Source organism: Caretta caretta, chromosome 17, assembly GCF_965140235.1.
Source record: "Caretta caretta isolate rCarCar2 chromosome 17, rCarCar1.hap1, whole genome shotgun sequence".
Lineage (NCBI taxonomy): Eukaryota > Metazoa > Chordata > Testudines > Cheloniidae > Caretta > Caretta caretta.
The window spans coordinates 1,479,699-1,492,498 of record NC_134222.1 but is presented as its reverse complement, the minus strand read 5'-3'; the positions used below and the strand labels follow the sequence as shown (position 1 = coordinate 1,492,498).

The window sequence follows — 12,800 nt, the reverse complement described above, 5'->3', positions numbered from 1 at the left end:
GGGCTTGTTTTGAAAACCTCTTTCTGTTTCGCTCAAATGTTGATTCCTTCCCACCTTCCCCCCTTTGTCAAACATCTGCAGGATCTCCTTGCCTTGAAAGCATGAGGGAAGCCCTGAGTTGGAGTCTTCCATGCTGTTGCAGGACGTAGCCTTGTGCTGGCTCCTATGGGCCATGCTGTCCTCTGCTCTGGATCGGTGGGTTGTAGCTGCATGGGTCTATTGATCTCCTCCCAGGGCAGAGCTGCTGCCAGGACAGCACTTGCTTGTGACCACACTAACCATAATGTGCCCAAAAGCAGCTATATGGAAACAAAACGCTCTGGTTTTTAATGGCTTCACTCCCTGGTGCTGTCCCCGCCTCTCAGCTGGGTGGCAGGGTCACCTTGCCTCTCTCTTCAGCTGTGGAACAGCTGCCTCTGCCCCTAGCTGTAGCTGAGGGGAGTATGGGAGGAGCTGGGAAACAGGCTCACTTCCCTCTCCTCCCCCTCCTGTATTCAGCTTAAAGGACAGGTCTCCTAAACAGCAGCCTCTGAACAGCTGCGATGCAGTGCCTAGACATCCTGCCAAGGAGCCTCTAGGACCTGCTGCGAGCAGATACCACCTATGTTGCTACTCAGCCCCCGGTCCTGGAAAATTAACCCAGCTGGGTATGTTTGCCCTGCAGTGCAGGGTACAGAGCAGATGGCCTGGTCCTTATCCCTCTTCTGCTGCTTCGAGGGACAGCAGGGAGCTGCGATTTCACTCCCTGTGAAGGCTGAGTGGCCTTAAGGACAGCATGGGGGCCTGTCCCTCCACTCCCTCTCTCAGCATTGTGCTCCTCTCCCTCGAACCACCTCCCTGCCGCATGCTACCATGGGCCCCACAGAGCCGCTTCTGCCCTACCTAGGACAGCAAGTAGAGAGACCCATTTTCATCTTCGAGCCTGGGAGCTGCTGTAGGGGACTGGGCTGCAGCTCTAGAGGAAGATGGAGGCCCCATGTCACGTGGGGTGACATGAGGAGACGCCTGACTGGCCAATGGCTGGCTCCTGGCTCAGGCCTCCAGCAGCAGAGAGAAGCTGTGAATCTCCATGGGGAAGAGCTGGGCTGTGTGTGCCGGGCAAGGCCTACGGCTCTAAACTTCCCCTTTGCTAAGAGGAGCCATTCAGGGCCAGACAATGGGAGACTGAATGGAGAGGACTTGGCAGTGGTTCCTGGAAGGGGGAAAGGCAGGGTCAGGTACTGCGAGGGGTCCAGGGGGGGCCTGGACAGCGAGAGGACAGGGTGGTTGCCTGGCCTCCCTGCCTTAGGCGTAAGAGCAGCATGGGGGTAGGCGTCCATGCAAGTGCCAGGGCCCTTGGAGTTCGAGGGCATCAGCCCCCCCCCCCCCACCCGGGGGTTCTGTGGGGGTGCCCTGGCAGCCAGGCCCCATGCTCCCTCCCTGCTTGTCACGTACTGGGTCAGGTGCTTCGGCTTGGGTCGGGTGCTGGAGCCCACAAGCGTTCTCCAGCCTAAGGCCCTGCGCCCCCAGCCATGGCACAGGTACCAGGGCAGGGAGTGCTGGAGAGAGCCCCCTGCCCCCCCCTTGGGAACTGCCCTGTAGTCCCATAGCCCCCCTGGGAACTGCCCCCTGCTCCCCCCTTGGGAACTGCCCCATGGCCTGCCCCTTGGGAACTGTCCTGTGGTCCCAAAGTCCCCCTGGGAACTGCCCCCTGCCTCCCTTTTGGGAATAGCCCCCTGCTCCCCCCTTGGGAACTGCCTTGTGGTCCCATAGCTCCCCTGGGAACTGCCCCCTGCCCCCCCCCTTGGGAATAGCCCCCTGCTCCCCCCTTGGGAACTGCCCTGTGGTCCCATAGCCCCCCTGGGAACTGCCCCCTGCTCCCCCCTTGGGAACTGCCCTCTGGTCCCATAGCCCCCCTGGGAACTGCCCCCTGCCCCCCCTTAGGAACTGCCCCCCTCCCCCGCCTCGCAACCGCCCCCGCGGGCCCCCCGGCGCCGCGGGCGGGGCTGAGTCACCGGGCCCCGCCCGCCGGAGTCACGTCGCTCTGCGGCACTTGCTCCAGCCTCATTTACCGGCGCCCGAGCCGCGCAGCCCGCAGAGCCGCCGCGCCGGGAGCCGAGCCCAGCCCAGCCCAGCCAGCCGGTAAGGGCGGCCCGGGACGCTGCCCGCGCCGGGCCGGAGCTGGGGCGGCTCGAGGGGCTCCTGGCCGGGGAGCGGGGCGCGCCGAAGGGCGAAACAAGGTCGCCGCCCCCGGCTCTGGCGGGGCAGGATGCTGAGGGGGCCGGTGGCTCTCGGGGCCGGAGGTGGCTTGGGGGGATGCTGGGGGGCCGGTGGTGCGGGGGAGGATGTTGGGGGGCCGGTGGTGCGGGGGGGCGGTGCGGGGGGTATGCTGGGGGGGCTGGTTGCTTGGGGGGGTATGCTGGGGGGGCTGGTTGCTGGGGGGGCTGGTGGCTTGGGGAGGCCGGTGCGGGGGAATGCTGGGGGGAGCGGAAGGGTTGCTGGTTGCTGGGGGGGGGGTGCGGGGGAGGATGTTGGGGGGCCGGTGATGCGGGGGGGGCGGTGGGGAGGGATTCTGGGGGGGCTGGTTGCTTGGGGAGGCCGGTGCGGGGGGATGCTGGGGGGCCGGTGGCTTGGGGAGGCCGGTGTGGGGGGATGCTGGGGGGCCGGTGGCTTGGGGAGGAGGATGTTGGGGGGCCGGTGATGCGGGGGGGCGGTGCGGGGGGTATGCTTGGGGGGGCTGGTTGCTTGGGGGGGCGGTGCGGGGGGATGCCGGGGGGCCGGTGGCTTGGGGAGGCCGGTGCGGGGGGCTGCTGGGGGGGGAGCGGAAGGGTTGCTGGGGGGGCTGCTGCGGGGGGCTGCTGGGGGGAGCGGAAGGGTTGCTGGTTGCTGGGGGGGGCGGTGGCTTGGGGGGGAGGTGCAGAGGGATGCTGGGGGGCCAATGGTGCGGGGGAGCGGTGCGGGGGGGATGCGGGGGGATGCTGGGGGTGGGGCGGAAGGGTTGCTGGATGCTGGGAGGTCGGTGGCTCAGGGCGGTGCGGGGGGGATGCTGGGGGGCTGGGAGTGCGGGATGGATGCTCGGGGGCCGGTGGTGCGGGGGAGGATGCTGGGGGGTCGGTGGCTTGAGGGGGCGGTGCAGGGGGGATGCTGGGGGGCCAGTGGTGTGGGGGAGCGGTGCGGGGGGGATGCTGGGGGGGCTGGGTGCAGGGGGATGCTGGGGGGTCGATGGTGCGGGGGGGAGGCTGGTGGGGGCAGTTGCTGGGGGGGCCTTTGCCCAGAGGCCATCTGCTGACACCAGCTGAGTGCCCCCAGATGCCCAGAAGACCCTAGGGTCCGTGGTCCCGAGCAGCCGAGTTCTGTGCTTGCTGTCCCCATGGCAAACCTTGGTGCCAGGCTCAGCAGACAGGCTGGGGACCCTGGCTCATGCCCCTCTCTGGAGGGGTCCGTCTGGCTCTGGGAGCAGGGGGCTTGGCCCCAGCTGGCTGCAGAGTGGTCACCCCAGCACCCAGCTGACAAGCCTGGCTGGGTCTTGGCTGCGTGATGAGCATCTGAGCTCATCGGGCTGCCTGGGCGCTGTGCTGGAGCAGACAGGCTTGTAACCGGCCTCAACTGGCTTATGGTGCATTGCAGGCTTGTCCTGACCAGCCAGGCCCCACTTGCAGCCCATAGGAACCTTGCACATGGGCTTCCACGGCTGCTCCCTGCTGGAGCAGCATTTCTGTGGGTTGCATGGGAAGTCGGCTGCATGCACTGGGGGCCCCTGTAGCCCCGTGACCGGGCCTCCGTGGGGGTTACAGGGAGCTTGAAACGGACTCTCATGCTGTTAGGCTCCCTTCTCCCCGGGGTTGGAGCTCAGGACTGTGAATCGGGGCTCCTGTTCCTGGCTCTGCCTCAGTCTTGCTTTGTGAGTGTGAGTCTCCCCGGCCAGCTTCCCACAGTAGAAGGGGGCTGGTACGCTGCCCCTGGCCTGGAGTGCAAGGGGTGGTGCGAGAGCTGATAGCCCACCTTGTCCGGCTGGGCTGGGGGTTTCCCAGGTCTGGTCTGATTTTTGCCCCCACCTGGGGATGCGACTAGAGAAGGCCCCACGCTGTGCGGAGGGGGGGGCATCTCCCCTGCGTGGGGGAGGCTCGTGCCAGGAGCACAATGGACCCAGTATCTAATCCTGGCTCTCCGCGTGCGCAGCAGAGCCCTGAGATGGCGGGGGGGGGGGGGGGAGGGGAGGAGCAGGCTGGGCCGTGCTACACGAGGCTGGGCCCGTGCCTGGGGTGGCAGCACTACCCGTTACATAACCGGCCCCATACGGGTTAGGACAGTCAGGTGGGTGGGTTCAGCCCTTTGTCTCCGGGACAATCGGAGAGAAGCCTCTGGCCAGATGGCTGCTGACCCAGGCAGGGTGGCAATGGGCTGCTTCCCTGTGTTTGGCGTGTTGACCCAGCTGTACCACAGCCACGGAGGGAGAGGGTGGGATTGGTCGTCCCCCCCGCTCCCAAGGATGCCGGGCTGGGGGGGTCTCAGCTGGTTTCGGGAGCCTGGATGGGCTCAATTCCCCCATCGGTGCAGGGAGAGGGCAGCCGAGGGGTCACTGCAGACTCGGTGCCCCTGCGTTGGGGGGGCACCAGGTTTAGCAAATGACCTTGGAGTTTTGGAAGCAGCAACACTGCTGGGTCTGGGCGGGAGCCTCCTGCGGTGTTTGCGATGGAGGGGGCAGGTGCTCCCCAGCCAGCACTCTGTCCACTCCTGCTCCGGGAAGCCTGGGACTGGCACAAACATAACCCCCAGCCAACACTCCTGCATGCAGAGCCTGGGACTGGAGTCGGTGAGCTGCCGCAGTGCCTCCTGGTGGGCAAGTGGGTGTCTTACAGACCTGAAGGGGGTCATGGTGCACGCTGACCAGTGGGGAAGGCCGCTGAGTGCTCTCAGTGCTGCGGGGGCGGGAACGGGGACCAGGACTCTGCCTTCGTGGCAGAGGTGAAGACTTCCATCTGTCCCTGCTCCCCAGAGCAGGGGATGGGCTAACTCCTTGCTCACCCCACCCCCGGTTCAGGAGACTCCAGCTATCCGTAACGATGACGCACCAGTATCCCGCGCTCTCAGCTGAGCAGAAGAAGGAGCTGTCTGACATCGCACTGCAAATCGTGGCCCCAGGCAAGGGGATCCTGGCAGCGGATGAGTCCGTAGGTTGGTCTGAATAACTCCTTGCTGGGGAGAATGACCCCTTTGGGCTCCTGCTCCCTCCCTGCAGCCCCCCATGCTGGTCTCGGCATCCAGCTTGGGGTTTGGCCTGGCACATCAGTGACGGGGGGCGTTGAGGTTCTAGAAATGGTGCTGAGCTGGCGGCTCCATGGCTGACATCCCAGGCTTGAGCACAGCTGGCTCAGGAGCTGACAGGAAGAAAACCCGGTGTGCCATGCTGCGCTCTCTTTAGAGGCTCCCTCTGTACAACTCCTGCTGCAACCTCTGGCCCCAAAGACGTTCGTGATCCCAGAGTCCAAGGGTCACGCCAAGGGGTCCTGGACTGTGGTGGTCCAGGGATCACTGGGGGGCTGTTTATCTCCTCTCCTCAGATGGTGACGTTCCCTTCAGAACCACAACAGCCTTTGCGCCTGCTGCTCCTTCATGGGTATTCGCAGAGCTGCAGCCAGAAAGTTGGTGTCCCAGGCAGCTGCTGCCCGCACATGCCACTCGCTCCCCGGGCATCGGGTGTGGGTGGTGGCTGGTGCTGAGACCCAGTGCTCAGTGGCAAATGCAGCATTCCCCTGGGCTCCTCTTTCCCCCAGGGAAACGCATCCCATGCGTCATCCGTGCCCCCCTCTGTCCCTCCAGGAAGCATGGCCAAGCGTCTGAACCAGATTGGGGTGGAGAACACAGAGGAGAACCGCCGGCTCTACCGCCAGATCTTGTTCAGTGCCGACAACCGGGTGAAGAAGTGCATCGGAGGTGTCATCTTCTTCCACGAGACCATGTATCAGCAGGGGGACGACGGCACCCCCTTCGTCAGGATGATCAAAGACAAGGGCATCGTGGTGGGCATCAAGGTGTGTGGCTGGGGGCTACTGTGAGCGGTTCTGCTTGGGGTGGTGTGGGGCACTTGCACCCTCTGGTGGCCGATGCCGGGGTGTGGCAGGCCCCGTGCGCTTGGCTGCCCCGGGACGTTGCTGCCCTCGGGGTGTCTGGACTCAGCGGGGAGGCGCACTAGCTGCTCACCCTGACAGCTCAGAGGCTCTGCTCTCATTGCCATGGCTTCACTCAGCTCAGGCCGGGGCTGCTTTCCCAGACACCGAGGCCCCTGTCCTGTTCCTGGGCATGCCCTGAGTTCCCTGTGGCGGGTGTGTGTCTGGGTTTCCAGCCAGTCCCGGGGAGGGGCTACCGGGGCGCTGCGGTCTGGCCTCACCTGTGCCCCGCCGTTCCCTTTGCAGGTGGACAAGGGCGTTGTGCCTCTGGCTGGGACAGATGGAGAAACCACGACCCAAGGTATGAGACGCTGCTCGGTGCGTGGGCTGGGGGAGCTGAGATCTGTAATGCTGAACAAACCCCTCAGACCTGTCTGAAAACGGTGGCGATTCCCCGTCTTGATGGGTGGAGCTGGGGCAGCTGCCACGTGCCCTCAGCATGGGGATTCCCACTTGCCCGGGGAGTGGTTGGCACCAGAGGGCAGGGTGGGGTCCAGAGGCCTCAGCTGAGCCTGGCTGAGGGTAGCTGTGTGTCGGGGCAGGACTGGACGGGCTGTCTGAGCGCTGTGCCCAGTACAAGAAGGACGGCGCGGACTTTGCCAAGTGGCGCTGCGTGCTGAAGATCAGTGAGAACACCCCCTCGGCCCTCGCCATCCTGGAGAACGCCAACGTCCTGGCCCGCTACGCCAGCATCTGCCAGCAGGTGAGGGCAGCGCGGTGGGGCTCCAGACTGGGGCTGTGGGGCCCAGCGTCGCTCTGACTGTGCGCCTTGTGCTGTGCAGGGCCCTGCCCCAGAGAGCTTCCACTCGGGTCACAGGGGGATGGGCGCAATGCTGGCCCCATCCGGTCCGTGGTACCTGAGCCCTGCGGGGTCTTCTCCCCCTCCCCGGCCCCAGCACTGAGCAGCCCCGGTGGTGCAGGGGCTCGCTCGGGGGGGCCAGGAGGCCTCTGGCTGGCAGGCCGGGCGCTCAGTCCCTAGGGCAGTGAGGTGTCCCCGTCGCCAGCTGGGGGAGGTTTTGGATGGCACCTTTCACACGGATCCCAGGGCCCAGTTGCGTTAAACGCTCCATGGCTCTGCTAGACCCAGCTGTGGGGCCCCTCTCTGACCAGGGAACGTGTGTGCACTGGTGCCAGGGGGTGAAAGCTTGGCGAGGCCTTTGCCCTGCAGGGCAAACCTGCCCGCCCCATCGTCCCCTGCAGAGCACCCTTGGGTGAGGAGACCTGTCTGGCATGTTCCCTCCTGCTCCGCCACACGGTGCTACCCGTAACATCTTCCCCATTGCAGAACGGCATCGTGCCCATTGTGGAGCCGGAGATCCTGCCCGACGGAGACCATGACCTGAAGCGCTGCCAGTATGTGACCGAGAAGGTGAGCCCTGCCCCAGCAGTGCCAGGGCGTTGGGGGGCATGGTGCACAGTGAGACCAGGGGACGATGTGTCAGTGGAGCTGCCTAGAGAAATGTACCCACCCCAGCCGCTGTTCTGCGTGCCCCGTTATCCCCCATGCAGGTCGCCTGCACTCAGAGGGCTCTGCAGTCTTAACTGCCACCCTGGTGGGCAGAAGGCGCCATGCTGGGACGTCACCACAGCACTCCAGGCCCTGCCCTGCACCTGGCACTGGGGCACGTGGGACATCCCCAGCAGCTTCTTGGGCTCTGAGCAGGGCTCGGGCCACGGTTTGGGCTCGTGGGAGACCCTAGAACCTGGGTTCCCAGGGTGCAGAGCAGACGTGGGACCTAGGCACTTGCTGCCTTGCTTTCAGGTGCTCGCGGCTGTGTACAAGGCCCTGAGTGACCATCACGTCTACCTGGAGGGCACGCTACTGAAACCCAACATGGTGACCCCAGGGCACGCCTGCCCAACCAAGTACAGCGCCGAGGAGATCGCCATGGCCACGGTGACCGCGCTGCGCCGGACCGTGCCTCCCGCCGTCCCAGGTAGCCAGGGCACAGAGCAGCTGCCTTTGAGCTCCCCATTCCCAGATGGTGGAGTGGCTTGGTCCCGAGGTTCCCGGCCCTGGAAGGGAACAGTGCTGAGCTTAGGGGAGAGGCTGATGCTCCCTGCATCCCGGCCACGGCTGGGACAGCCACACTTGCCTCGTCCGCCGGCAGAGCAGGGTGTGTGAGGCTGTCCACGCTGCACAGCACCGCTGCACCCTGGTAGCACTGTGTGGACACGTGTCCTGCGTGGACAGAAGCGGTGTCTGTTGCTGTGGTAAATGGCCCCCTCGAGGCAGTTACTCTGGCGACCGAGGCATCCTTGGTGCTCTGGGCGACGGAGCTAGCTCGATTTGATTTGTAAGTGTAGGCCAGGCCTGGGAGAGGGGAGCTCGCTGCTACCCGGGCCAGGCAGAGCCCGGCTCTCTCAGCTTGTGGGTGCTGCGGAGTCTGTTCTGTAGTGGAGGTTCGGGGCTGTGCAGGAGGTGGGTGTGGAAGGCCCTGGGTGTCCACGTATCTGGGTTTGAGCCCAGGATTCAAGCCCTCCCTCAATGTCCTGGCCTTGTTTTCAGGTGTCACCTTCCTTTCTGGGGGGCAGAGTGAGGAGGAAGCTTCCATTAATCTGAACGCCATCAACAACTGCCCCCTGGCCAGGCCCTGGGCTCTGACCTTCTCCTACGGACGTGCCCTGCAGGCCTCGGCGCTCAACGCCTGGCGTGGCCAGAGGGAGAATGAGAGCTCTGCCACTGAGGCGTTTATGAAGCGTGCCGAGGTACTGAGCCGGAGGTCGGGGTGCGCTGCGAAGGGTCCTTTCCCTGGTTCCCTGCCCTGGAAACTCCTGGGCAGCAAGGACCAGGAGGTGCCCTGCCCGCAGCCTGAGGGTGTCGTGGTGAAAGATCTGTTTGGCCACTTGCAATCTAAAGCTTCCTGTAATTGTCCATTCAAGCCCCTGTGTCCAGCAAAGTGTTGGGATGAGCCCAGTGCGTCACGGCAGGGCTGCCGGGAGACGCCAGGAGGGAGTGCGTGTGTATTGTGTGTCTGGAATCTCCACGTCCAGGCTAGAAATGGCGTCTGGCACACGTGGTGAAGGGAGCAGTGAAAACGGGAATGGTGGGGTGGGTGGGGGACATTCCTCTCTTCCCCAGTGTGGCACTTGGTATGTCTCCTGTCGTGCCACGGCCACGGCTGGGGGCACAGCCAGTGACGAGGATGCTAACTGGTTTCTCCCTGTGTCTTAGGTGAACAGTCTGGCCGCTCTTGGCAAGTACGAGGGCAGCGGAGATGACTCCGGTGCTGCCGGGCAGTCCCTCTACGTGGCTAACCATGCCTACTGAGCCCCTGGCTTGGAGCCCCGGCCGGGCGTTCCAGCCCCACTGACCAACCAGTCCCCACTCTGCTACGTTCCATATCAGCCACAAGTCACCCCCAGCTTTGTACTGTAGCCGCCGACAGGAGCCAAGTAGCCGCCTCCAGGGCGGGGGAGAGGAGGAGCGAGCCCCACCTGGACGTACTGCCCCAGTCTTGTGTTTTCTTTCAACTGCTACCGACTTTGTGCCTGTGAAAGAGGAGGGGGAGGTGCCCTGACAGAGCCTCCTGTGAGGGACTGGCCAGACAGTGCAGGCAGGCTGCAGACCCCGTCCCTTCCCCTTTAATTCTCCTGTTCTCCTTAAAGGGTATTGTTTGGAGGTGGGAGGGGAGCTAGGCTGGCAGGGGTGGGGAGGGGCGATGTCCCTTGGGCCCAGGCCTGGCTCTGTGGCAGAAGGCCCCGTTCCCGAGGGGTGCTTGTGCGCAGGAAACGTTCCGTTTTGTTGGTGCTCCACGCACCCTGGCCGCGTGGGACCCACGCTGCATTAGACTGCACTTTGGTGTGCGGCTGTAGCTTTGCAGTTCTGATTGTGTGCTCCCCCCCATAGTGCCACCACCGCTGTGTCTGGCCGAGTCAGGCGGGAGCAGCCGATGGTAGGGGAGCCAGTTCCTGCTGTGTGTTGTGTTCTCCATATGCACCTGATGTACCGAATAGACTAACAAATAAATCCTAGAGAAAGTGACAAGCGACTGCTACTTCCATCTGGTGGTGGGGATGGGGGCTAGCTGCTTTCTCTCCAGGGGGCGGCGGTCTGTTCAACATGGGTATTCTGAGTTGGGGTGAAGAAGTCAAAGTAGCTGCTTCCAGCCACGCACTCTGGAGCAACAAACCCACATGGAGACTTCTTCCAAATCCCGCCCTTCCTCTCCCAAAGCTCCGGGTCTCTGTTGTCCATTACAAACTTCCTCTCCACATCCCCCTACGGCTTCAGCTGGACACTGGTGCTTTCCTCCCTTCCTCTGCTGAACTGTCTTGTGCTGCTAAAACAGCTGCCAAGTTCCACCCCAGAGGTGGCGCTGCTTCAGTGGTGGGTGAAGCTCCTCCATCAATTGCCCAGGGCTAGCTCTACCAGTCTCTTGCTGCATGCTCAGTTCAGTAGAACTCTTCCGTCCCTGTGCAAGGAAGGAAGCTGCTGCCCTCCTGTAGGGGTGGAGTGGGGCCTACTCCGGAACTGTAGTAAAACAGGACTGGGGTGTTCAGCTTTTTCTGGTGCAGCTGAGATTCCCCTTAAGCTGTTTCGGTGGCACGTGCTCCATCCCCATTCCTACTGCAAGGTCTGCCTGTCCTTAGTGGTAGAGCTGTAATGTGCTCCAGTCCACTCTTCTTGAGTTCTCTTGGTGCTTTCCTTGGCCAGCCATCCGCACCTCTTGACCTGGCTGCTCCTTAAGGGGCTGGATCTTCCTGATCTCTGCCATTCTACCACCAAGGGAACTAGTGTTAATCCTCTGGTGTCACAGGGCTCTTGCCAATTTCGCCAGCCTGCAGCTGTGGTAGCTGTGATTTACAGCTGGGGAAATGGAGGCAGAAAGGTCAAATGCCTCCTTCCTACAAGGTCTGAGTGGCAGTTAGCGAGAGAAGAGTGGGGCCAGCCCCAGGCTCTGCTCAGGGTTCAGTCACTAAGGCACTGGTGCTGGATTCTGAGTTAATTAGGAGTGTTGGGGGAGGGGTGCAGTGCCCGATGCTGGTCGGGGGGATAGGGGACACTGGCCAGGAGGAGAGAGAGCTGCAGTGCCCGGGGACGGGGTGCAGTGAGGGTGTGGGTGCAGTGCCGGGGGAGGGGCACAGTGCCCAGTACTGGGGAGGGCAGGGTGTGGGCACAGTGCCCAATGCCAGGGAGAGTGGGGTGTGGGTGCAGTGACGGGGGAGGGGCGCAGTACCGAGGAGGCCGGGGTGTGGGTGCAATGTCAGGGGAGGGGCACAGTACCCAGGGCTGGGGAGGGCGGGGTGTGGGCGCAGTGTTGGGGGAGGGGCACAATGCCCAATGCTGGGGAGGGTGGGGTGTGGGTGGAGTGCTGGGGGAGGGGTGGAGTGCTGAGGAGGCTGGGGTATGGGTGCAGTGGAGGCAGAGGGGCACAGTGCCCAGGTCCGGGGAGTGGGTACAATGGCCGGGGGAGGGGTGCAGTGCCGAGGAGGCCGGGATGTGGGTACAGTGCCGGGGGAGGGGTGCAGTGCCAGGGAGGCTGGGGTGTGGGTGCAGTGATGGGGGAGGGATGCCGTGCTGAGGAGGCCGGGGTGTGGGTGCAGTGCCGAGGAGGCCGGGGTGTGGGTGCAGTACGGGGGAGGGGCGCCGTGCCGAGGAGGCCGGGGTGTGGGTGCGGGGCCGGGGGAGGGGTGCAGTGCTGAGGAGGCCGGGGTGTGGGTGCAGTACCGGGGGAGGGGTGCAGTGCTGAGGAGGCTGGGGTGTGGGTGCAGTGTCCAGGGCCGGGATGTGGGTGCAGTGCGGGGGAGGGGTGCAGTACCGAGGAGGCCGGGGTGTGGGTGCGGGGCCGGGGGAGGGGTGCAGTGCTGAGGAGGCCGGGGTGTGGGTGCAGTACCGGGGGAGGGGTGCAGTGCTGAGGAGGCTGGGGTGTGGGTGCAGTGTCCAGGGCCGGGATGTGGGTGCAGTGCGGGGGAGGGGTGCAGTACCGAGGAGGCCGGGGTGTGGGTGCGGTGAGGGGGAGGCCGGGGTGTGGGTGCGGTGAGGGGGAGGGGTGCAGTGCCGAGGGGGAGGGGTGCAGTGAGGGGGAGGCCGGGGTGTGGGTGCGGTGAGGGGGAGGGGTGCAGTGCCGAGGGGGAGGGGTGCAGTGCCGAGGGGGAGGCCGGGGTGTGGGTGCGGTGAGGGGGAGGCCGGGGTGTGGGTGCGGTGAGGGGGAGGGGTGCAGAGAGGGGGAGGCTGGGGTGTGGGTGCAGTTCCGAGGGGGAGGGGTGCAGTGAGGGGGAGGCCGGGGTGTGGGTGCGGTGAGGGGGAGGGGTGCAGAGAGGGGGAGGCCGGGGTGTGGGTGCGGTGAGGGGGAGGGGTGCAGTGAGGGGGAGGCCGGGGTGTGGGTGCGGTGAGGGGGAGGGGTGCAGTGAGGGGGAGGCCAGGGTGTGGGTGCAGTGCCGAGGGGGAGGGGTGCAGTGAGGGGGAGGCCGGGGTGTGGGTGCAGTGAGGGGGAGGGGTGCAGTGCCGAGGGGGAGGGGTGCAGTGAGGGGGAGGCCGGGGTGTGGGTGCGGTGAGGGGGAGGGGTGCAGTGAGGGGGAGGCCGGGGTGTGGGTGCAGTGAGGGGGAGGGGTGCAGTGCCGAGGGGGAGGGGTGCAGTGAGGGGGAGGCCGGGGTGTGGGTGCGGTGAGGGGGAGGGGTGCAGTGCCGAGGGGGAGGGGTGCAGGGCTCGC

The 12,800-nt window shown here is 65.1% G+C and overlaps 1 protein-coding gene across 1 annotated transcript; it reads left to right on the top strand.

Annotated features, from left to right (window-relative positions):
• Nucleotides 1-1,966: 1,966 nt before the first annotated feature.
• Nucleotides 1,967-10,134, top strand: ALDOC (aldolase, fructose-bisphosphate C). Its single transcript, XM_048823680.2, has 9 exons — nucleotides 1,967-2,121; nucleotides 5,021-5,154; nucleotides 5,800-6,011; nucleotides 6,393-6,447; nucleotides 6,689-6,849; nucleotides 7,432-7,515; nucleotides 7,909-8,083; nucleotides 8,656-8,855; nucleotides 9,322-10,134. Exons 2-9 carry the CDS (start codon nucleotides 5,043-5,045, stop codon nucleotides 9,415-9,417), a joined length of 1,095 nt encoding a protein of 364 aa, XP_048679637.1. The 5' UTR covers nucleotides 1,967-2,121; nucleotides 5,021-5,042; the 3' UTR covers nucleotides 9,418-10,134.
• Nucleotides 10,135-12,800: the final 2,666 nt, after the last annotated feature.

Coding starts and splice junctions, on each gene's coding strand:
- ALDOC (XM_048823680.2), top strand. CDS start 5,043: ATGACGCACCAGTATCCCGCGCTCTCAGCTGAGCAGAAGAAGGAGCTG. Junction 5,155..5,799: donor GGCAGCGGATGAGTCCGTAG/GTTGGTCTGAAT, acceptor CTGTCCCTCCAG/GAAGCATGGCCAAGCGTCTG. Junction 8,856..9,321: donor CGTTTATGAAGCGTGCCGAG/GTACTGAGCCGG, acceptor CCTGTGTCTTAG/GTGAACAGTCTGGCCGCTCT.